Here is a 25,706-nt window from a genome sequence, read left to right as displayed (position 1 = left end):
GAGTTAACTGTTTCAGAAAAACATGTGTTATAGCAAGCCTAGTATTTCAGCTGCTGTAACTTCAGGCCCAGGAGGACCGTCTGACATTGCACTCCATATTTTTTATGGAAATATGCTAATGAGTGTGAATATAATGTAACTGGAATATGCTTTATGTCAAAGATCTCTTGTAAGCTATCATTACAAGGCTTATAATCTACTGAGTGTGTTCACCCTATTTGTATAAATGTATCATTCTTGTATCTGAAGCTAGAAATATGAAGTATTACTTTGACGCCCTATTTTAACTCTGCAAAATGTGGGCCATTAATGGTGGCTTGAAATCTTGATGGCTCCCATTATCTAGGACAATTGGTTGTGAATGGCTCTGTTTACTTGTAAGCCTTCCTGTATAGGTGTGTGTTCCAGGCAGTGGGTAATGAAGTCTCACAGAACATGTGAATATGTCACATGATACTGGAATCCATCTTAAACCTGGTGTGTTTCCATTTAGAAGGAGGGGTGGGAACCAGAGAGAGACAAAGAATTCCTGCCTTGTGCCAAAGCTATAAAAGGGGGTGGAGCAGGACAAAAGGAGACCAGTCATGAGAAATCCCTTAGCTACCACCTGAGCTGGAACTAACAAGGACTGTACTGGGGAAAGGATTGGGCCCAGACTAAGAAGGAGTCTAGGCTGTGAAAGAAGCTTATTGGAACATCTCTGAGGATGAGATTTACCTGTAATCAGTTTCTTAAATGTATTAGGCTTAGACTTGTGTGTTTTGTATTATTTTGCTTGTTAACTTACTTTCTTCTGCCTATTATTACTTGAAACCACTTAAATCCTACTTTTTATACTTAATAAAATCACTTTTGTTTATTAGTAAACCCAGAGTAAGTGATTAATACTTGGGGGAGCAACAGCTGTGCATACCTCTCCATCAGTTTTATAGAGGCGGACAATTTATGAGTTTACCACGTGTAAGCTTTATACAGAGTAAAATGGATTTAATTGGGATTTGGATCCCATTGGGAACTGGGTGTCTGGGTGCTGGAGATAGGTAACTTGCTAAGCAGTTTTTGGTTAAAGTCTGCAGCTTTGGGGACCAGACCTGGGTCTGTTTTGCAGCAGACTAGTGTGTCTGGCTCAACAAGACAGGGTTTTGGAGTCCCAAGCTGGCAGTGGAAAACAGGGTCATAGGTAGTTTCAGCACATCAGGTGACAGTCCCAAGGGGGTCTCTATGACCGAACTTGTCACAGACTCCATTGGTAGAAAACCTGCCAGGGGAAGTCTAGAGTAGTGCAAAGTAGTTAAAGCTTCCTCTTTGCCCCCAAAAGGTCCATTGACCTACCCCAGCACAAAAATGGGAATGGTAGTGGGAGAGGTGATCTGGCTTGGACAGTCAGGGAATGTGCCACTTGAGCACATCTCCACAGCACTTTCCCCCTGTGAAGGTCCTGAAGGAACTTTAAGTGTTTTCCTTGTTCAGACTCCCCCAAGGAGGACAAGGTATGATTTAATTGACAGTGTTCCTTTGGGTGAATCCCCTGGGGTTTGATGGCCAAGGCTGTGGCAGACAGGTGCAGTTTGCACCACCGTAAACCAGCAAGAGTGAATATGGTCACAAGTGTAAGAGAAAACAACAAAACAATAGTGCTCATAGAAAATTTTGTGGGTAGGGGGTTGGCTTTTCACTTCACAGAGACATACTCCTGTCACAAAACCCTTCATTTCCATAATACAACAGATTTTCCTCTGGTAAATTCTATTGCTGAACAATAGGTATTTCTTGAATATGACAGTGGAGAGAAATATAAGAGAAATAGAGCAAATGTTAACTATATTTTATTTCCTGCTCATATATATCTAAGCTAAGCTGCTTAGAGCTTGCACTCCTATTTTTCACATAAAACTAATTTTAATCATTATATTCTCATGCTAACCTATAAAATGACAGAACTTCGCCATGTTTGGCAGAGATGGGTGAATAATTTGCAGGAGACAATTTACTCAATAAATCTAGCCTCTGCTTTGGTTCATGAATTGTCTGCAGACAGCTTACAATGACTTTGAATTTGCTATTCAAAATTATTCACTAAATTTCTGTGAGTAATGTTTGTTGTGTTCATAGTTTGTGGAATCATTCATTACAAGTACTCAAAATCTAAGTGGTGCTGTATAATTTTGATTGGATACATAGGTCACGTGGTGTTGCATGTTGCAGAATTGCGTGACTAATTCTTAAAATTAGTTTTTTTATGTAATTACTTAAGTTTGAGGTTAAAATCTAATCTATATTTATCTAATTTGTTTTTCTAATATTAGTTTAAAATGTGTGGTTTCTACCATTCCTGATGATGCAAATTCAATTATTTAATCAATATTCACAGAAAATTTGAGGTATTCATCCAGTTTTATTTAGATATTTTAAAATATTGTTTCTTGTTTCTTATTTAGATAGCATTAGCCTTATGGCAAGTGCTTACATATGACTGAAAATGTTAATATTTGGATCACAATGTTGTGTAAAGCAAAGCCAATTCAATTTTTATCCAGCACTTTCAGTGAGTATATATAAAACAGTGATATAGATATCTGATCGAAACCGATCCAGGGTCCTCATGAAAGGAGCTCTCACCCTGGTGTTCGTGGACCCTAATTTAGCTCTGATGGAAACATGTGATCTTCAGATAAAATCCATTATAAACTTCCAACCAGAAATCTGATTACAGTTTTCAAAGTTGTTTTTGCAATGAAAAGTACTAAAGACTTGCTTAAAAATATAGAAAGCTGAGAAATAATAATAATTCTCCTTTACAATCCTAAGTAGCCCCAATTAGTGGAGGAGAGCCTCCTGAAGTCATAGACTTTTTGGTTTCAGACGCCAAGTTGGGGACTGATTATGCAAGACGTCTGTGTGTAGAACTATTTTAAACTCAAATGGAGTTCAGCCCATAGAAGGCTTGCAGGAAACAGATACATGGTATGCATCTAGAGAATATCTGTTTGGTTACCCATTGTTATTGAGAAGGATTTCATAATCATGCTTTCAAAAATACTCTTATTTGACTTTACCTTTCAACAAAAGATATTCCATTTCCCTAGTTTGTGATTTCAGTCTTGGAATAATCTCTCAGTATTTCTTTCCCTTTTATTGCATGTATGAATGTTGTATCAGCTGAGAATAAGTATTGCATGGGTTAAAGCTTTTGAAAAGGGCTTTGTCTTTAACAGTGAGCTAAGCATAAATTGGAAAGAATCACCATTTGGAGAGATATTCCTATCCTGACGTCACCTTACTTTCAGGCGAGGCCCTATTTTTCTTTGGAAAGTTGTATTTCTGTAGAGTGCTTGTGTGCATAATTGTAACCTTCAGGCAGAAATTACGTGGTGGTCACTCCACTGTGGTATGTTTTGTTTTTGTGGAGTTTATGGCTCTGCACCTTCAGGTTAGGAGATGGCCTGAAAATGTAGATATAGAAATATGACAACTGATCTGGAGTGAAACAGAATGGCAATAAAACAGACCAAGCAAGAGTTTTATTCGATCCAGCAGCTTTTTTGGTGAACTCTGTGGTTTTCCACTTGGAATCCACAAGGTCGTGGATACATTCTTTACTTTCCCCAAGGTATTTCATGCATGTGTATAAGTATCCTGTAACAGGATAAGCATCAGGGACTAATCATTATCAAACACTTCTACACTGTATTGAAATAGACAGTCAAAACCTTGAACTATGGAAAGCAGTCATCGTAGTTAAATGTGTCAGACGTGACTCAAAAGTCTCCTTCCTTTCTGAAGATATTACTTCATTCATTTTAACCACATTTGTAAATGGCCTGGAGTGAAGAGATACTGTTTGGGGAATTCCAAACTCTTTTATACATAGTTGGAATGTTCAGGAATAGCTGCACTGCATTCCACATTGATACATAATCCAAGTTATAGGTTTGAATAAAGACATGGTATTTTTCCAAAAAATAAAAAATGTTATTGGTCAAAAGCATATTGTATTGGGAAATAATAATAATGAAAACATTTTTGGCAGGTCCTACTGTGGAATAGCTAATTTAGGGCTGTATTTTGCCATGAGATCTGAGGGTTAAAACTTAAATTAAGCAGCAGCAAAAATGATTTATCTGTGTTACATTGTGGAAATGTGACTTCTCAACACAATTCCATGTTCTAAAGAGGGTTTTCCAAAGCTTCTGTCTACTGCTCCATTGGTCCCTGTGGATCTCCAAGCAAGGGACACTGGTAAAAAGGGGAGGTTTATTACCTACCAACAATATTGATTTTTTTTTCTTCAAAATGCATGCAGCTTAGCTTTATATCATATGAAAAGGATGCACCATCTCCTAGATGGATTAAATACTGCTTAATGGCTGCTGCAGGGGTAGAGACACAAGGGTGATAGCATCTGTTTGCACATACAGATGTTAAGGGCATAAAGCATTCATTGATAGTATTGAGTTCAGCATGGATAGGGTCATCCAAGAACCTACAAAATCAGGCCATTAGCTTGTGAAAGATGTCAGAAGCATGATCACATATGTCTCGATTCTCAGTTACCATCTTCCTCATGCCAACACTCTGACATGTTACAGCCCAAAAAGAAAAGAATTAAAAAAAATATTTAAAGTAATTTTTGCTGAAAATGCTCTTTTTGAAGCTTTTCAGGTTTTTGTCAAAACATTGTTTTTTTGTTTGCTGTTGAAAATGAATTTTTGCATGTATGTGAAAATTTCCATTTTGTCAAAAAGCCGTTTTCCATTAAAAAAACGTTAAGGGGGAAATTGTCAACCAGTTCTACTAGAAGCACAAATTTAATTTAAAAAAAGAAAAACACTTTATTTAAATTCAGCTGCCAAAGGGTTTACAATTTATTTAATATATTTTCAAAAATGGAATTTACTAACATTTCTGGACAAAATTCACAGGTGTTTTGTTAGGTGGTATTAGACACTCCTCCTCATCCCTGTCTGACTTCCACCACTACTGCTGTGAAAATCAGTATATATTGGTGTAACTTACATTCTAAGAAGCTGGAGGAAGGTGTATATTGTATCAATTTGTATTCCCTCATAGGGTGGTTGAGTGGGTGTAAGGAGATCTAACTGACTCTGGGGGATTGTAAGGTGTTCTGATTTATGAATCACTTCTGAATTTGGTCCTCTGGTTTTATATTGTTGTTTTACTCCCTTCATTTAGAGTGATGAAATCCCGCTCAAATAGTGTCAATCAGCGGTTTCAACCTTTTTTTCATTTTTGGACTCCTAAAAAATTTCAAAAGGAGGTATGGATCTCTTTGGAAATCTTAGACATAGTCTACAGAACCCTAGGGGTCCATGGACCACAGGTTGAAAACCACTGTTATGGATGAAGCAGCTGCATCTGCAATGAAAATATTTCATCCAACATATTACCTCTGCAAGGTTTTATTCTTGAGGTTTCTAGAGTGCATGGATTATGACAAAAGAAACAACAATTAAAATGGTTTTACTCAACCACAAAATAAACAGAAAATCCTCAGCCAGTGTTATACAACTCAGTGTGGAGATCTGCTCTTCTGTTCAAGAAAGCCCACTGGCCTAGAAGAGCAGGGATGGTTATAGGCAGCACATTAGCCGAGTCTGCCCAAACTATCCCTGATTTATAAATTCTGATTCATAAACAGTACTACGATTCCAGTTCTGGGATTTTCTCAAGCAGATACTCAGAGGCGGCTTTACCATATAACACAGGTTGCCCTGGCATGGGGCCCCCCAACAACAGGGGAACCCAGGGCCAGGCAGCTGTGGGGCCAGAAGCTTGGTCCTGCTAGCTCCTGGGGCTCCTGCTGCAGGCTCCGCCCCCACTGGCAGCCAGGCTCCTCCTCCCCCACCTCTTCTCTGCCTCCTCTCTGAGATGCAGCATTCCAACCCCTCCCCCATTCTCCCCGCACTGCCCTTGCCACCAAACAGCAGTTTGCCAGTGCTCAGGTCGCTCCGGGAGGGAGGGGGAAGAGCAGGGCTGCAGCACACTAGGGGGAGGGGGCAGGGCCTTGGGGAAGAGGGTGGAATCGGGGCAGGGTGGAGCAAAAGCAGGCCCCCCGCACTCTCCCTACACATCCCCCCCCGCCATGAGCTGCTCAGCAGAGGGCTGAGATGGGGCTGGGAGCATCTCCATGACCCTAGCCCACACCCCCAGCCCCCTGCTCTGACTTCTGCACCCCCCCAACATCCCTACCCCACCCTGAGCACCAAATGGGAGTTCCTGCCCCCCACCCCCTCATTCTCACCAGCACCCGTCACACCAAACGGGAGCTGCCCCAGGTAAGCGCTCCATACCCCAACCTCCTGCCCCAACCCTGAGCCCCCTCCTGCATCCTAACTTCTGGTCAGACCCTGCACCCCAACCCGCAATCTGCTCCTGCACGCCGCCCACAGCTCCCTGCCCTCCCTGACTACTGCACCCTCTCATACACCCCCAGCCATGACTCCTGCACCTTCTCACCCCCAGCCACCTGCCCTATCTGACTCCTGCAACCCCCCATACCCTGTGCCCCCTCCAACCCCAGCCCCTGCCCTCCCTGGCTCCTGCACCCCACCACACTCCCAGCCCCCTGCCCACCCTGACTTCTGCGCGCTTACACACACACACACACACACACACACACACACACACACACACACACACACACACACACACACACACATCCCCACCTGCACCGCTCACACCAAATGGGAGCTGCCCCAGGTAAGCACTCCACACTCTGACCCAGCCCTGAACCCCCTCCTGCATCCTAGCTCCTGGCCAGACCCTGCATCCCAGCCTGTTCCTGCACCCTAACTTCCTCCCAGACCCTGCATCTCCAGCCCTGAGCCCCCTTCTTCACCCCAAGTCCTGGCCAGATCCCGCACCCCAACAATTGTTTACATTTTTTTTTATAAAGCGCTCTTATCCAAAGCTGTCATAAACAGATAGCTAAGGGTTAATGTCTCTTTCACCTGACAAAAAAAGTAACCTGAAGCACCTGACCAAAGGACCAATCAGAAAACAGGATTTTTTCAACTCTGGGTGGAGGGAAGTTTGTGTGTGAGTCCTTTGTTCTTGGTCTTCTGCCTGTATGCTCTCTCGGCTATGAGGGGATTTCTATTTCTTGCTTTCTAATCTTCTGTTTTCCAGTTGTAAGTACGAAGGATCAGCTAGTGATTTATATGTTTTTTTTTGTATTTACATATCTATAATTGCTGTAGTGCTTTGAATTGTATTCTTTTTGAATAAGGCTGTTTATTCAATATTTCTTTTAAGCAATTGACCCTGTATTTGTCACCTTAATACAGAGAGACCATTTTATGTATTTTTCTTTCTTTTTATATAAAACTTTCTTTTAAGACCTGTTGGAGTTTTTCTTTAGTGGGGAACTCTAGGGAATTGAGTCTGCAGCTCACCAGAGAATTGGTAGGAGGAAGAAGTCAGGGGGAAATCTGTGTGTGTTAGATTTACTAGCCTGACTTTGCATTCCCTCTGGGTGAAGAGGGAAGTGCTTGTGTTTCCCGGCTGGAAACGGGGGAGGGTGGAATCCCTCTGCTTAGATTCACGGAGGTTGCTTCTGTGTATCTCTCCAGGAACACCTGGAGGGGGGAAGGGAAAAGAGTTATTTCCCTTTGTTGTGAGACTCAAGGGATTTGGGTCTTGGGGTCCCCAGGGAAGGTTTTTGTGGGGACCAGAGTGCCCCAAAACACTCTAATTTTTTGGGTGGTGGCAGCTTTACCAGGTCCAAGCTGGTAACTAAGCTTGGAGGTTTTCATGCTAACCCCCATATTTTGGACGCTAAGGTCCAAATCTGGGACTAGGTTATGATATGGTGTGCAGCGTAGTGGGATAAATAGAATCCAGAAGCCAGTAGGAATATTATATCTTTCTTTTCTCTGCTAGGGGCTTTTAAGCAGAAACAGTTTGGGTTTAAAAGGAACCAGAGAGAATTTTTTTTTTCTGCTCTCTCTGGCAGTTGTGGCTTGCATATTAAGCAAAAAACCATTAAGGGGCTGTTACGGGTCTTTTGTCACACAATAGCGCTCCCATTAGGAGTCAAATACCAGCACTATATACATGCAAATAAAGTGGTTTTTCTGGTTTACTTTACATTGAAAACATTAGCCAGAGAAAGAAAGGGGAAAAGGCACTGTTGCTAGGCAGACCCCGGGAGGCAACAGAGCCTGCAGTTCAGAAGATAAACACCGGAGGGCACCCCAACACAAGAAAACAGGAATCATGCCTACCAAGACAAAAATGGAGGCCGAAGAACAAATCAAAGAAGCTGAACACAGGCGAGAACTGGAAAAAAGACTACAAGAGATGGAGCTGAGAGATAGAGAAATAGAGGCAGCCTACAAAAGAGAGCAAGCAGCCAAAGATGCAGACCACCAAAAACAGCTGGAACTCCAGAGGGAAGCCCACCAACAGGCCATGGAATTAAAAAAGGCTAAGCAAAACACAGCCAACCCTAACAACCCTGCCCAATGATTGTTCCACAGCACAGGAAATTTCCCACCTACAAGGCAGGTGATGACACCGAGGCCTTCTTGGAAAATTTTGAAAGAGCCTGTCTTGGGTACCGCATCCCTGAAGACCAGTACATGGTAGAATTGAGGCCACAGCTCAGTGGACCTTTAGCAGAGGTGGCAGCTAAAATGCCTAAGGAGAACATGAATGACTATAAACTTTTTCAAACCAAGGCCAGATACAGAATGGGGATAACCCCGGATCATGCCCGTCGGCGTTTCAGAACCCAAAAGTGGAAACCAGATGTGTCATTTCCCAAACACGCCTACTACGTTGGGAAAAATTATGAGGCCTGGATATCAGGACACAATGTTAAAACCTTGGAAGAACTGCACCTCCTCATACAAATGGAGCAGTTCTTGGATGGTGTTCCTGAGGACATCACACGGTACATACAAGATGAAAAACCCAAAAATCTCGCTAAGGCAGGGAAGATTGGAGCCAGATGGATGGAAGTGGCAGAAAGCAAGAAAGCTACGGTCAAGGGGAACGAATACCCCAGGGGGCACACCGACCATAAACCCTACAACCGAGGACAGCCAAAGACCCCACATACAACCCAAGTAAAGCCACAGACACCCTATTCTTCCACCTCACCAGTCTCCAGTAACTCACCTCGACCCAGTGACCCATCAGATGGAAGATGCTTTAAGTGTAATGAACTGGGACATATCAAGGCCAACTGTCCAAAGAACGCCATCCGAGTGCAGTTCATTACACCACCATCACCCAAAAGATCCCCAGGCCCAGATGCCTCTCAAATACCCTTGGAGCGGAGGGAAAATTTGAGAGTGGGCGGAAAAAAGGTTACTGCGTGAAGAGACACGGGGGCACAAGTGTCAGCTATCCACCAATCCTTCGTAGACCCCAAATTCATCAACCCAAAGGCCCAAGTGACAATTTACCCCTTCATGTCACAAGCTGTAGACTTGCCTACAGCTGAACTGCCTGTCCAGTACAAAGGCTGGTCTGGAATGTGGAGTTTTGCAGTCTATGACAATTATCCTATCCCCATGCTACTGGGGGAAGACTTGGCCAACCAGGTGAAGCGAGCCAAGAGAGTGGGAATGGTTACACGTAGCCAAACCAGGCAAGCTTCCAGACCCATTCCTGTTCCTGAGCCGTCCACAGATGCCCCGTCTGTGTTACCAGAGACCCAGACAGAGGTAGTGGACCCGGATTCCATGCCTACCACTGAAACAGCCACAGCATCTCCAGTCCCAGGCCCGGAACTGGAACAGCAACCAGCACCAGCAATTGCAACCACATCTTCTAACTCAACGCCAGAGGGCACCAGCGAACCAGAACTGGCAGAAGCAACATACAGCCATACCCAAAAGGCTCAGCCCGAGCCTGAAATACCCTCAGGTGCACCAGCGGAGAGCGGTTCACCAGCAACGGAAACAACCCCATCACCTACATCGCTTCCAGAGGGACCAAGCCCAAGTCCACAGTCTGAGGAAGAACTGGTGACCCCAGCCTCAAGGGAACAGTTCCAGATTGAGCAGGAAGCAGATGACAGCCTTCAGAAAGCTTGGGCGGCGGCACGGAGCACCCTACTGCCTCTCAGCTCTTCTTATCGATCCCGGTTTGTTATAGACCAAGGACTTTTATACAAGAAGGTTCTTTCTGGTGGACACCGGGAAGAATGGCAGCCGCAAAAACAGTTAGTGGTTCCAACTAAGTACCGGGGAAAGCTCTTAAGCTTAGCCCATAATCATCCCAGTGGCCATGCTGGGGTGAACAGAACCAAGGACCGGTTGGGGAAGTCCTTCCACTGGGAAGGGATGGGCAAGGACGTTGCCAAGTAGGTCCGGTCTTGTGAGGTATGCCAAAGAGTGGGAAAGCCTCAAGACCAGGTCAAGGCCCCTCTACAGCCACTCCCCATAATTGAGGTCCCATTTCAGCAAGTAGCTGTGGATATTCTGGGTCCTTTCCCAAAAAAGACACCCAGAGGAAAGCAGTATGTACTGACTTTCGTGGACTTTGCTACCCGATGGTCGGAAGCAGTAGCTCTAGGCAACACCAGGGCTAACACTGTGTGCCTGGCCCTAACAAACATCTTTGCCAGGGTAGGTTGGCCCTCCGACATCCTTACAGATTCAGGATCTAATTTCCTGGCAGGGACCATGCAAAAACTGTGGGAAACTCATGGGGTGAACCACTTGGTTGCCACCCCATACCACCATCAAACCAATGGCCTGGTGGAAAGGTTTAATGGAACTTTGGGGGCCATGATACGTAAATTCGTCAACAAATACTCCAATAATTGGGACCTAGTGTTGCAGCAGTTGCTGTTTGCCTACAGGGCTGTACCAGTTTAGGGTTTTCACCGTTTGAACTTGTGTATGGTCACGAGGTTAAGGGACCATTACAGTTGGTGAAGCAGCAATGGGAGGAGTTTACGCCTTCCCCAGTAAGTAACATTCTGGACTTTGTAAGCAACCTACAAAACACCCTCCGACACTCCTTAGCCCTTGCTAAAGAGAACCTAAAGGATGCTCAGGAAGAGCAAAAGGCCTGGTATAACAGACATGCCAGAGAACGTTCCTTCAAGGTAGGAGACCAGGTTATGTTCTTAAAGGCGCAACAGGCCCATAAGATGGAAGCATATGGGAAGAGCCATTCACGGTCCAAGAGCGCCTGGGAACTGTGAACTACCTCATAGCATTTCCCAATTCCTCACTAAAGCCCAGAGTGTACCATGTTAATTCTCTCAAGCCTTTCTATTCCAGAGACTTACAGGTTTGTCAGTTTACAGTCCAGGGAGATGATGCTGAGTGGCCTGATGGTGTCTACTACGAAGGAAAAAAAGACGGTGGCGTGGAAGAGGTGATCCTCTCAACCACCCTGGAACATCTGCAGCGGCGACAAATCAAGGAGCTGTGCACTAGCTTCGCCCCATTGTTCTCAGCCACCCCAGGACGGACTGAACGGGCATACCACTCCATTGACACAGGTAATGCTCACCCCATTAGAACCCCACCCTACCGGGTGTCTCCTCATGCCCAAGCTGCTATAGAACGGGAGATCCAGAACATGCTACAAATGGGTATAATCTGCTCATCTACCAGTGCATGGGCATCTCCAGTGGTTCTGGTACCCAAACCAGATGGGGAAATTAGCTTTTGTGTGGACTACCATAAGCTAAATGCGGTAACTCGTCCGGACAACTATCCAGTGCCATGCACTGATGAGCTATTGGAGAAGTTGGGACGTGCCCAGTTCATCTCTACAATAGACTTAACCAAGGGGTACTGGCAAGTACCACTAGATGAACCTGCCAAGGAGAGGTCAGCATTCGTCACCCATGCGGGGGTGTATGAATTTAATGTCCTTCCTTTCGGCCTTCGAAATGCACCCGCCACCTTCCAGAGGCTGGTAAATGGTCTACTAGCAGGACTGGGAGAATATGCAGTTGCCTACCTTGATGATGTGGCCATTTTTTCAGACTCCTGGCCCGAACACCTACTACACCTGGAAAAGGTCTTTGAGTGCATCAGGCAGGTCGGACTAACTGTTAAGGCCAAAAAGTGTCAAATAGGCCAAAACAAAGTGACTTACCTGGGGCACCAGGTGGGTCGAGGAACCATAAACCCTCTACAGGCCAAGGTGGATGCTATCCAAAAGTGGCCTGTCCCAAGGTCAAAGAAACAGGTCCAATCCTTCTTAGGCTTGGCCGGGTACTACAGGCGATTTGTACCACACTACAGCCAAATCGCTGCCCCACTGACCGACCTGACCAAAAAGACCCAGCCAAATGCAGTTAACTGGACGGATGAGTGTCAAAAGGCCTTTACCCAACTTAAGGCAACGCTCATGTCTCACCCTGTGCTCAGGGCCCCGGATTTTGACAAGCCATTCCTAGTAACCACGGATGCATCTGAGCATGGTATAGGAGCAGTACTCATGCAGGAAGCAACGGATCACAACTTCCATCCTGTCGTGTTTCTCAGCAAGAAACTGTCTGAAGGGAAAGTCACTGGTCAGTCAGTGAAAAGGAATGCTACGCCATTGTGTACGCCCTGGAAAAGCTACGCCCATATGTTTGGGGACGGCGGTTCCAGCTACAAACTGACCATGCTGCACTAAAGTGGCTTCATACTGCCAAGGGGAACAACAAGAAACTTCTTCGTTGGAGTTTAGCTCTCCAAGATTTTGATTTTGAAATTCAGCACATCTCAGGAGCTTCTAACAAAGTAGCTGATGCACTCTCCCGTAAGAGTTTCCCAGAATCTAGTAGTTAAAAAGTGTTCTTAAAATGTACAAGTCTGTTAGTTATATACTTAGTGGTATATGTAAAGGTGCATGTGTTGTATTAATCTGTTTATTTTAAAGTTCTAGAAGGAAATCGCCGCCAGTGAGCTTCCCCACTGTCTGCAATTTGGGGGGGCGTGTCATAAACAGATAGCTAAGGGTTAATGTCTCTTTCACCTGAAAAAAAATGTAACCTGAAGCACCTGACCAGAGGACCAATCAGGAAACAGGATTTTTTCAACTCTGGGTGGAGGGAAGTTTGTGTGTGAGTCCTTTGTTCTTGGTCTTCTGCCTGTATGCTCTCTCAGCTATGAGGGGATTTCTATTTCTTGCTTTCTAATCTTCTGTTTTCCAGTTGTAAGTACAAAGGATCAGCTAGTGATTTATATGTTTTTTTTTGTATTTACATGTCTATAGTTGCTGGAGTGCTTTGAATTGTATTCTTTTTGAATAGGCTGTTTATTCAATATTCTTTTAAGCAATTGACCCTGTATTTGTCACCTTAATACAGAGAGACCATTTTTATGTATTTTTCTTTCTTTTTATATAAAACTTTCTTTTAAGACCTATTGGAGTTTTTCTTTAGTGGAGAACTCTAGGGAATTGAGTCTGCAGCTCACCAGGGAATTGGTAGGAGGAAGAAGTCAGGGGGAAATCTGTGTGTGTTAGATTTACTAGCCTGACTTTGCATTCCCTCTGGGTGAAGAGGGAAGTGCTTGTGTTTCCCGGCTGGAAACGGGGGAGGGTGGAATCCCTCTGCTTAGATTCACGGAGGTTGCTTCTATGTATCTCTCCAGGAACACCTGGAGGGGGGAAGGGAAAAGGTTTATTTCCTTTTGTTATGAGACTCCAGGGATTTGGGTCTTGGGGTCCCCAGGGAAGGTTTTTGTGGGGACCAGAGTGCCCCAAAACACTCTAATTTTTTGGGTGGTGGCAGCTTTACCAGGTCCAAGCTGGTAACTAAGCTTGGAGGTTTTCATGCTAACCCCCATATTTTGGATGCTAAGGTCCAAATCTGGGACTAGGTTATGATAAAAGCGCTTTACAATAGTTAGCTAACAGTACGAACAATGTTTGGAAAGATCATTAAGTGGTCCGCCGAGACCTTCAGCAATTTTCAAGTGGTCTGTGGAAAAATAAGTTAGACTACAAAAACAATCAAGGTACCTCACTTTATTTTCATTTACTTCCTATTACTTATAGGAGGAGGATGAAGAAAAAAAGAATGAACAACGGGGGCAGGGAGAGGATGTTCTTTTTCTTGGCTGGGTCCCAAGGAGGGGCCCCAAAAATGAAGCTGAGCACAGGGCCCCACTAACTCTAAATCCGCCACTGCAGATACTATTAATTGTCATGAATTGTGTCATGTGAGGAATTTACCTCTTGCAAAATATTCCTTCGAGGTGCACAATAGTCACTTTTCAGCTCTGGAGCAGTTTCTCACAAGCCTATGTGGAAAGAGAAGATTCTCATTTGCTCACTGGAATCCATAACAATTGTTCTGGCTCTGGAACATTTCTCTGTACAGAACAAGTATTTTTCTTTCTTTCATGGATTCCAAAATGTATTATATCATTTTCTTCTCCTTCAGAGCCTCCCACATGGTAACTAAGGCTGGGTGAAATCCTGGCCCCAATGAAGTGAATGGCAAAAATCTCATTGACTTCACCTCTGAACTGTAAGAGTACCAATAAAGCACTTAATTCATCTCTGAGTGCAGTAGTGAAATGAAAATTGCACCCCCTGCACCAGCAGAACAACTGTGTCACCTAGGGCATACACTTACCAGGGGAGAGCAGCTTTAATTTCTGGCAGTAGCCATATACTCCAGTTACACAGCCACTGGTCTGATACAGGCTGTCCAGGGAATGTGCTGAATCATCACCTGTCCTAGGTACTCTAACCTGGTCTTGCTGTACACCAGTGGTCCCCAACCTTTTCGTCTGGCGCCTGGCAGACGAAAGACCGTGGCCGCGGTTGAGCATCTGCCAAAATGCCACTGAAATTTGGCGGCATTTAGGCGGCGACGCCTCTGGATGACACCACGTGGCAGCAAGCCGCGTCATCCAGAGGAGTTGCCGCCGAATTTCAGCGGAATTTTGACAGATGCTTGACCGCCGGCCAGGGTGCGGGCGCATTTAGATGTCCCCATGGGCGCCATGGTACCCGTCGGCACCGCGTTAGGGACCCCTGCTGTACACCCTGCCAGCTAGCTCTAGGTGCTGTGAGGAGGCGCCCTGGCTCCCCGCCGCGCCTGAGAGGGACGAGCCAGAGCAGGTGCCTCAGTGGGCGGAGTCAGCACTGCCTGTCCCTGCCCCCCGGAAGTCAAGGGGCGGGACAGGAAGTATAAAAGCCCGGCCCCAGCGCTCAGAGGAGCTACCCAGAGGAGCGCTGGCCTGACCTGCCCCGCGCCCACTACCCAGAGGAACGCTGGCTGGACTTGCCTCAGACCCGGTACCCGGAGGAACGTCGGCCTGACCTGCCGTGTGCCTGATACCCCGAGGAGTGGCCTGAGCTTCCCCACGACCGGTACCTGGAGGAGCCCATGGTCTGGGACCCCCCAGACGACGCCGGCAAGGACCAGGTACCCAGAGAGGGGGAGGTTGGAAGTGGCCCGGGGGTAGCCGACCCTGGTCTGGCTCCTGAAGAGCCCGAACCCATGTCAGTGTGTTGCGGCCAGGATCCCCACTGACCGCAGCGGGTCTTGACCGCTGCTAGGGCCCCGGGCTGGAACGCAGTGGAGTGGGAGGGCCTGCGTTCCCCCTGCCACCCGTAACCGGGTGGCAGACTCCCCCTCTTCCCGCCTATTGCCACTGCTCTGCCCTGATCCAGAGGGCCAGAGCTAACTAGACTTGTGTTTGGTGCCCCGCCCGAACCCAGGGCTGGGCCCCTTTGACTTTGCCACTGCGCTGCCCTGACCCAGAGGGCCAGAGCGAACTAGACTTGTGTTTGGTGCCCCGCTCGAACCAAGGGCTGGGCCCCTTTGACTTTGCCACTGCGCTGCCCTGATCCAAAGGGCCAGGGCTAACTAGAACTCTTACTGCCCTGCCCTGCCCAAGGGCTGGGGCTTATTTACTTTGAGAGCCCCGACCCCGGCTAGAGGGCCGGGGCTCTACCCTGTTTGCAGACCCTGTACCCCCCTCAGCACCCGCAGAGGGGCTAAGCCTACCCGGACTGCGGCGTGCTAGGAGGCGCCCTGGCTCCCTGCCATGCCTGAGAGGGACGAGCCCCGACACGACCGGCTTACAGTGCCCAGATAGAGTGAGATTAGCCTGGGTTCCATTGGCAGGGGCTGATAGAACCTAGGGAGTGAATACAGCTCCACCTTTTAAAAATGCTCAAACATCTTAAAATAGTTTCCTGTAAAATATATGGCATGTGCAGGCTACATGATGGTGTGGTAGGGTTTAAAGGCTTTACTGGCACTCATTTGGGATGATTTGTATAACTCACTCCTAGATTCACCCCGTGAATAATAGTAATGATCCCAAAGCCCTCATGCTAATAAAACCTCTGTACAATACCACATCATATTATTCGCTACATTACAAACGTGTGTTCTTAAGTAAAATTTCCACTGCTGTCTACCATTCATAGCTTTTCATATAATCTCATACTTACATATTTATGAACTGTACGTTTGTACTGCTGTTCGGCTATGTCCTTTTAAAGGGGTGATAAGAGGCTGTTCTCAAAGTGTAATTACCAGCTGGAAGGGGGCTGTTGAATAAAATTCCACCATCCTTCTCTCTATAACTGGCTGTTTTGGGATGTTCCTTTAATATGATCATTGCCTTCAGTGGAGCTATACCAGTTTACACCAGCTGAGCATCTGGCCCATGAAATTTAGCAGGTCAGTTTTCATACACAGAGGATTCCATTACGGTTAATGATGAATATAAATGCAACAAGCTGGAGTTTGCATATTATACATTTCTCAGATTGATATTGTGGGCCAAATTCACCCCTGGTATAACTACATGCTTTGAGTTGACAAAAATAAGCACTGACAGAATATAACTCTAAATTATACTAACGGACAAATTCGGCTCTGAGTTTCAGTATATGTAGCTCAGAGTGGAATTTGGACCTAAATCTGAGTTCATCTGTTAAACTGAATGGCAGGACATACTGTCTTACTGTGTTTTAGTGAAATACGTAGAACCTGCATCTAGATAAGCATAATGTGCCGATCTGTGAAAAAATAATTTATGCTCTCATTATGAAGGGAAAGATTGCACAGGGGAAACACTACTAATGTAACAACAGGTGAGTAGACCCCCTAGAGTAGGGGGAAGACTTTGCCAAATAACTAAGAGTTTATCATTGTGTACATTAAATAGTCTGATCCTTTTGATATGACTCTAAAAGAGAAAAACAATTTAATCACATCCGTTCATATTTCCAAGGCTCTTTGATGTATGCCTACAGCTTCAAGATATTCCAGTTGGAGTTGCAAGTATAAATGGAAAGGGTAGTAGACTCTATCGTTTATATCGGTCTTCAAATACAGAATTTACATATTATTGGTAGAGGGTATGACAGTAAAAATGCATATCCAGATTTGGTTGATTGCATCCTGTGCCATCATTTTATTTTTATTTTCTTATTGGCGTTCAAATGGACCTGAACACAACTGTGGAATTTGTCCTCCTTAATTTAGTATCTAATGAACAAATGCTACTTTGTTATGTTCTGTATATGTGCTTGTAAAACAAAGTGAGTGAAACTTTGTGTAAACTAGGGACACCTGGAACTATAACAATTTTGCTGATGTACGGTTAATGTAAAGAATTGCTCTGTAAACACTAAAATATGCTCTGGCTCACCATTTAGGCTCTGATTCAGGAAAACACTTAAGGACATATTTAATTTCAAGTATGTCCTTAAGTCCCATTAACTTGGGACTTAAATACATGCTTAAAGTTAGGCACATGTTTATGTGCTTTCCTAGATAGAGATGCTTTCCTGAATCCAGCCTTTATAGCTTGTTACTGCAAGGTGCTGAGCAACCTCTGGGGGTGCTCAGCGCCATTCGGGATCAGGCCTTTAAACTAAAGGCATGCTTAGCAAATATTACAGTTCAAAATATACAACTAAGGGCAGACCCTTTGACAGATTGTGACGCACAAACATGACATGCATGAAGCTCGGGGGTTGGGGGTATTCTGACAAAAATACTATCTGGTTCAGAAAGTTAGTACCAGATGTCTGAAACATCTATATCCGACCAGTAAAGGTGGAAGTGAAATGATTTAAATAATGGTTTTATTTTCGGGGGGAAAAACCCAAGAAATATAATGAAGGTTTTTTAGGCAATGATTTGCTAAGATAGTAATACAAAGTTGTGCTTTCTGTAGTCTGGGATCTAGAAGGGCACTGTTTCTGGCCCGATGAAGCTGTAAATGGTTATCCAGGTCAGAATTAAGACTCTGTTGTGAAAGATATGGCTATTTCCTGCCATGCCCTTGTGAGAACTTATTGAATTAAGTTTAAATATCTTTGCGGTCCGCTGGAGAGTTTTGAAGGACAGACACCTACCACAGCCCAAGGTGGAGTTGAGGTGACCTCTGGCAAGCTTTTTAGCATATGTGTTTTCTTGTTTTTAATATGTTTTCTCCATAATACATTTCTTCTTAAGGTGAAAATGCTTGCTTAGTGCTGCATGGTAACGTAACTGAGGGTGTCCTAGGAGTTTCTACTTACTATCGGAGCACTTCCGGCTGGCCATGTCTGGGGGTTAGCTTGGCCAGCCCAACACCCTCTTCTTGCAGCTCCTCAGCCTGCTGTCTCACTTTGTGGCCCCTCTCTTGCTCCTCAGGAGCTGCCACATCTCATCTTCATGACTTAGCCCTCCAGCCAAGTCACAAATAGTCCTCCCCTTCCAAGGTACTATCAAGGCCTTCCACACCATCCCAGATGGTCCTTAACTGCCCTGGCTGAGCCACTCCATTAGTACCCAGAAAAAGTGGACCCATACAGTCTTCAAGTTCACTGCCCAGATTGTACCTCTGATTCAGTGGCTGTTAGGGGAACCCAGACTTTCCCTCTACTCTGGGTTCCAGACCAGAAATCCTGCCTCCAGTACCCAATGTGTATACAAGCAGAAACCTTTATGCCACTCCTCTGCTCTCCTTCCTATCGTGCCTGTCCCAGGCTCTTATTCTCTACCCTTTTAGCCAACCCCCTATCTCCTGGATCTGATAGACAAACCCTTCCTCTTGAGTCCAAATCCCTTTCTCTCCCTAGTCCCAGGGAGAGTGACTGCAGTCTCTTTTCTCCTATCAGCTTCCTGTTTTTATAGAAGCCCCACCTGTTCCTACACAGGTGACTTTCTCTTGCTTAGAGCTCTCCTATCTCCATAAATATTCCCCAGTTTGCAGCCTAAGAAGTCCATTGGCCCATGGTTAGGTTAACCATTAGGGTTAATGTGAGTGTGAGGGACACGCCCTATCACAGCAGGCAATATGCTGAGCATAGAGTCTGGAGAGAAAGCAAAGTGAAGTCGGTGGTCTTTTAGGCAGTCAGTCTTGCTGGGAATATTACAGTGTTGTCTGGGAAGTGTGCAGCCTGGAAACCCCCAGGTTAGGAGGGAGAGAGACATGGGTCTCTCTGCCCAAAAGAGGTGATGGTTGAAGATCCAGGAACCTAGGTTATGTCTAAACTAGCACTTTTGTTAGTAAAACTCCTGTCTGTCAGATGTGTGAAAAAACACACACACATCCGCGACTGACAAATGTTTCACTGACAAAAGTGCCAGTGTGAACAGTGCTAAGTCGGCAGGAGACTGTCCCCTCCCGACATAGTTACAGCCACTCATTGGGAGATAGTTTAATTGTGCTGGTGGGAGAGCTCTCTCCTGCAGGCACAGAGCAGCTACTCAAGAGACCTTACAGCAGCATACCTGCATTGGTACAGCTGTGCTGCTGTAAGGTCCATAGTATAGACATAGCCCTCGAGTGGGTGCCTTTGGTGGACCACAAGTGCGGAATTCAGGTGCAGTGGCCCTGAACTGTGACAAATGCTATTGAAACAGCAACCTCCATGTGGGAGCACAGCTACAGATGAGTGCCTTAAACAGGAAATGTATAAAATTGCCATAACCTATCCATGTTTCAAACTCAGACTGAACAAACATTTTCTTTGATTTCCAGTTGGATTTGTAAAGTTCTCCCACCCTCTCTTTTGTAAAGAATTCTCTGTTCTGGTGTCTAGATGTAGACTGAAAGAGTACCAGCATAATCCAGTCAGTTTTGCCTGAACTGCTGTTCCTGGCTGTTCGCGCCAGGCAAATTTAAGATCTGATGCTATGTCTACATACACTGCAGTTAGACACCCACAACTGGCCTGTGCTAGCCAGGGCCGGTTCCAGGCATCAGCCAAGCAAGCTCGTGCTTGTGGCGGCAGATTCTAAGGGGCAGCATTCCGGCCAATCCTAGGGCGGCATGGCCGCCCTTTTTTTTCTTTTTTCTTTTTGTTCACCACTCTGGCCACCCTGTAGGGGGCGGTGGCGCGGAGGAGGGGAGCGCCCTGCTGGGAGCTGGCCACACGCTCCATCTGCCCCAGCTGGTGCCAGGTCTGCAGCAAGCCTGGCAGCTCGCATCCTTCCCTCCCCTCCAACTCCCTTCTCTCTCTCCCCTCCCACTCCCTCCCACTCCCGCCTGCTAGCCGGGGTGCACACTCCACTGCTCGGAGCACGTCTGCAGCACAGAGAGTCCCGCTAGCCAAAAGTATGCATCCTGGCTCCGTCTGCCCTGCAGGTTTTATTTTGCTTTGCTGCTCCAGCCGCCCGCAGGTTTTTTGTTTTTTGTTTTTGCTTAGGGCGGCAAAAAAGCCAGAGCCAGCCCTGGTGCTACATGACTCGGGCTCGCAGGACTCAGGCAAAGAGGCTATTTAGTTGCAATTTAGACGTTCCAGCTCAGGCTGCAGCCCGAGCTCTGGCACCCTCCCATCTCTTAGGTTCCTCGAGCCCAGTCTCTAACCTAACTCCAACATCTACACCGCAATTGAACAGCCTGTTGCTCTGAGCCCCATGAGGCTGAGTTGGCTGGCACAGGCTGGCTGCAGGTTTTTAATTGCAATGTAGATATTCCCTAAGAAGTCTGGTGATCCTGTTCCAAAAGTACTAAACTGAGGCCTGTCATAGTTTTCCCATGCAGAGTGAAGCCCACATATGTTAATAACTGGTGATTAGTGAACGGATGTATTTAAATTCTTCATCAGGGGCCAGATTTTTTCAAGATATTTAGGTGTCTAAAGATGCAGATAGGAGTCTAATGGGATTTACAAAGGGCCTAAGTGATTAATTCCTATTTAATTCAATTGGAGTTAGATACCTAGGTACTTTTGAAAGTCCCATGAAGCACCTATCTTTATATTTAGGTATCTAAATACCTCTGAAAAATTGCCTCCAAATCTTATTTTATGGGCTAAATTGTGGCAGCTTTTTCTGCATATATGTTAAAGGAGACGGGCAAGCTGGGCAAAACCCTTAACCACGCTTTCTGCACCCAAACCTGCAAAATTCACACACTGCAGATCCTCCCTGATCAGACCCATGAAGTGGCATTCTTGTTTGATTCCTGAATTGGCATATTCAGCTGTTTATCATGGATACTCCCTGTCCATGTTTCTCTTTATCTCCCATTAGCCTCCCTCACTATGATTTTAGTCCTGCAAGGTGCAGAACTCCTAAACATCCCATTGACTTATGTGGGTGTTGCTCTTCTGGCAGGGAGAGGGTCACAAATGTATTCAGGTCTTATCTTGGTTAGCAATTCAGTCACAATACCTGACTGAGTCTAGCTATCTTCTTAAAACCTGAATGAAACATTTCAAAATAGATATAATCACTGGTGCAGCAAAACTCTAAATTTTCTTTGATAATTTTTCACATTTTTCCAGTGGCTGTAAAAATGATGACCATGATGATAGAGGGAGTGAAATAAAATCTCACAATTTATACAACTCTAATATTTTAATATATGACATTTTGAGATCTTCAATTTTTTATCCCATAAAACACATTGGATAATGCTGCTGATGTTTGAGAAGGGGTTTGCAGTTGAAAAAGAAGTTAGGTTCATTTGTTCAATAGTTAACTTTTTAAAAAAATTAAAAATTGCACATCTGTTTTGCATGAAATGTACCAACACTTCAAATCACGTGGGAGAGAAATCTCCAAAGAACACAATTATTCCAACAACCCATATGATCTTTCATGGCTAGCTGGGGAAACTGCATCAATGGTGCACCTAACTGTGAATTTTGCTTGCATTGGGCTTTCCAAATTGGGTCTTAAGTTTACTAGCCCAATTCTGATTGACTTCAGTGGGGGGAAGGTTGGGCCCTTTGAGTAGTAAAAGGAAAATTCACTAATGGCCAAATTCTGATACCTTTAATCACACTGAGTAATACCTTATTCCACAAGTGGTCCCATTAAGGTGCAACACAGTGAGTCAAGGTATCAGCCTTTGGCCGTGACAGGTAAATAGAAGTTTGAGTCTCAAATGATCTTAACTGTAAGAACAGTATTATTAATAATATCATCTTGTCACTTTAAAAGACAAAAAGGAGTTCAAGAATCTAAAGGAATCACTCTGCATGGAAAATGGGGATTTTCTAGGCTTTTAAGGGAAAACAAAGAAAAATGAGGTATCTTTTGCTTTAAATGAAACTAAAATTGTTATGTTTTTGCATTTTGTGTTCTTACTACAAACCATGGTTCTTTAGCACATAGCTAATGTTCCTGTTATTGAGCAATATGTTATTTTAGATGAGACATTACTTAAAAAATAAAAATATTATCTAAATAATACTGTACTATCAATCTTATATTGGGAATTTCAAAAGTTCTGTGTTTTAAAATGCTATTGAACTAGATGATGGGGCAGAGCCCTAGCTCTTGTAGATGGGCACAGCTCCATGGAAGCGATGCTTATTTACATCAGCTGAGGATCTACCCCAATTATATTGCATCTAACAGGGGAAGAAGAAATTATAGAGCAACTCTGCCCTATATTAAGAATACCAATGCTATACAATTAGAGCACTGGTATTCAGTTCTTGTTCAGGGAGAATTGCCTATTAAGTTTAAAGGAGAATTTTCCTGAATAAGGAACACAGGTTCAACCCCTAACATTGCTTTCTCCTTTAATAAATAAAACTTAATGGAGGCTATAGAACCAATAATATCTTTCTTACAGCATCAGTTGTATTTGCTATAGGGGAAAAAAACTTACTTCTCCAGAAAAGAAAATAGAGTCTTCTTGAAAATAAATGTAAGCATATAGACTCTTACGTGATTTTGTTTTCTTGTCTGTGCAGCTGCCTTGGGGTTTGAACTGTTAAACACATTGGCCTCTTAAAGGACATGATTCAGACTGTCCCAGATCCAGCAGCTCATATCAAGGTAAGTTTTCTGTTGACTGTAAGTCTTTAAATGTTCAGAAAATAATAATGTTAAGGATTGTATATTCATATTACATGCCTTCTGAATGGCTCTAAATTATATTAAATTTACCATATTGGCTTTTGCATTCTCTTATAGTTGTATGTTGTCAAATATTTCACAATATTAACTCTTTTTTTGGCACTTGTTCCAAAGACTGAAATAGACTTCAGTTGGTCCCATCACATCAAATTTTGAGGATAAGTCTCTGTGGATTATAGAGCTATGTTTTTTTTGCTTAAAATTCATGATGCTCAATAAGTGAATCCACCTGGAAAATACAAAGCTCACACAGCACAGATCCTGTTCCATTGAAGTAAATGGCAACACTTCCACTGACTTTGTGGCAGCAGGAAACTGCATGTAACATAGAAAACAAAGCAAACCAAAAACCCATAAAAAAAAAAAAAGAGAGTAGATTCTTAGTTGTATATAAATCAGTGGGAGTTTGGCCACTAACTTCAGTGGGACTAGAATGTAGTCCAAAATGCAACACTGCTTTTCTACATCTTGAAAATGGTAATATTTTTTGAGCTTCACTGTGTATATCATATTTGAGCCCAAAGCATTTTCTTTCCCTTCTATCATGGAACAGATAATATTTATCTAAGTAGACTTACAAATGTAGCCAACTGCTATATTATTAAGAACGCTACAGTTCTGGAAATAGAACATATGCAGCACTGTACCACTTGAGCCCAACAAGCTAATGTTGAATACTGTATTTCTGTCTATGATATCATTTTAAAGGCCTTATTTGGGAAGAGTTTCATAACTGCTTCGGAAATGACAGATTTACCTCCTAAAGAACACAGCTGGAACTGTGATTGTCCAGTAAAGAAATGCATCCACACCAGTGTCAAAAGCCTACCGATATTTATTTACATCCAATACTTCAAGACTCTGTTGTTTAGGTTATCATTGCTCCAGCAACCTAAAGATATCACTTGATAAATAAAATTGCACTAGTAAGAGAAATAGATTGACTGTCCAGTTTGGTGCTGAGCAGATTTTAAATGAAATATAATGTTTCTTTTGATATCCAGTTCTGAGTATTAAAATCTTCTGGGTTTTATTTGTATCTTAACATTGGGTTTTACAGTATTTGTTTCAATTTATTCTGTTTGCTTGGTTGTAGTCTTATAGTTCTGTTTGCTTTTTTGCCTTCTGTGGAGTTCCTACTCAGTCAACTGAAAAATACCAGTCAGCAGGCACAATATAGAATAACTACATTTCTGAAATTTGTTTTTATTGAGCTGTGAGTTAGAACAAAAATACATGGTTGTGGGAAGAAAACACTTTTCACAGTCTTCTTGTATTCAGATGTTTTTAAGGAATATGAGCAGTAAAATATTGATGTGCATAATAATCTGATATGAAAATGGTAACAATTCAAATGTTTTTAAGGCATCAAATATATTTTTGCAGAGTGTTAGTATTTTCAGAGCCAAACATAACACCAGAAAGAACTGAATTTCACATATTTTGCCAAAAATGGCATCAGAAGTAGTTTTTTTCACACTGGGATTTGAATTTCAAAGGGATGGGAGGTGCGGGTGTGTGTATGTGTGTGTTTGTGTGTGACTTTTGTGGGAAGTCTAATAATGAATGCTTCTGACAGACTGGCAATTGCAATCAACCATTTTTTCCTACGTGTATAGAAAACACACAAGCATAGGTCCTACATCTTCCAGTAACAGTTATAGGCTTTTTATAAACTAAATTTGAACCAGGCCTGAGACGTGTCTATATCCAACTGTGCTCGAAAAACGCTTACTATAGACACAGAAGGCTTATGTTATTCTATCAACCTAGCACTGCTAAGCAAGCAAACTGTATAGTTATAGGAGTAAGAAATGGAGTCTGTTTGCCACAGCAAAACATGCAGATTTGGTTATATATTAACATTTGGGAAAGTATTTTAGCCAATCCATGTGCTTATCATGTTTGTTGAAGTGAAGGGGAGAGAATGAAACCAGTACTAGTCGAAAAAACTTCAGATCTTCCACATTAATGATAGAATTTACTTTTGTATAAACATATTCTTCAAAAAGAACTAGGGGATGATCCATTGGTCAAGACTTTAAAAGTGGCCTAGATGAATTACCAAAGTATACCACAGGGAACTATCATGTATTGACAGTGGAATAAACTAACAGGCCTAATATGTCTTTTTTATCTCTAATTTATGTTATTTCAGAGGGCTAGAGTAATGTGGCTTCATTTTAGTCATTGCTATAATCTTGTTCAGTTGTAAATATTACGTTACCTCACTGAATGTGTGTTCATATACTTCTGGAGAAAATACTCATTCATACACATTTAAAATTGCAACTTCGAAGTTCACTTTCCAGGAACATCTATGTGACTACAATTTTTGACAACTTGTACATTTGTTGATAGTGAACACAAAAGGAGAGCACGTATGTCCAGTGTGAATATTTGTAGACATTTCTTTGCTATGAGAATA

At 43.8% G+C, this 25,706-nt stretch overlaps 1 protein-coding gene across 2 annotated transcripts in view; it reads left to right on the top strand.

Moving 5' to 3' along the window:
* The window catches only part of ERG (ETS transcription factor ERG), a 208,818-nt gene that overhangs the window by 45,741 nt on the left and 137,371 nt on the right, over positions 1 to 25,706 (top strand). For both annotated transcript variants that reach the window (XM_050916433.1, XM_050916395.1), the window contains exon 2: positions 23,113 to 23,197. In XM_050916433.1, coding sequence (XP_050772390.1) covers positions 23,159 to 23,197 — 39 coding nt within the window. In that variant the 5' untranslated portion in view covers positions 23,113 to 23,158. The remainder of the gene's footprint in view (positions 1 to 23,112; positions 23,198 to 25,706) is intronic.

Source organism: Gopherus flavomarginatus, chromosome 1 (assembly GCF_025201925.1).
Source record: "Gopherus flavomarginatus isolate rGopFla2 chromosome 1, rGopFla2.mat.asm, whole genome shotgun sequence".
NCBI lineage: Eukaryota > Metazoa > Chordata > Testudines > Testudinidae > Gopherus > Gopherus flavomarginatus.
Note: the sequence above shows the minus strand (reverse complement) of the source record. Positions and strands in the feature narration are given on the sequence as shown.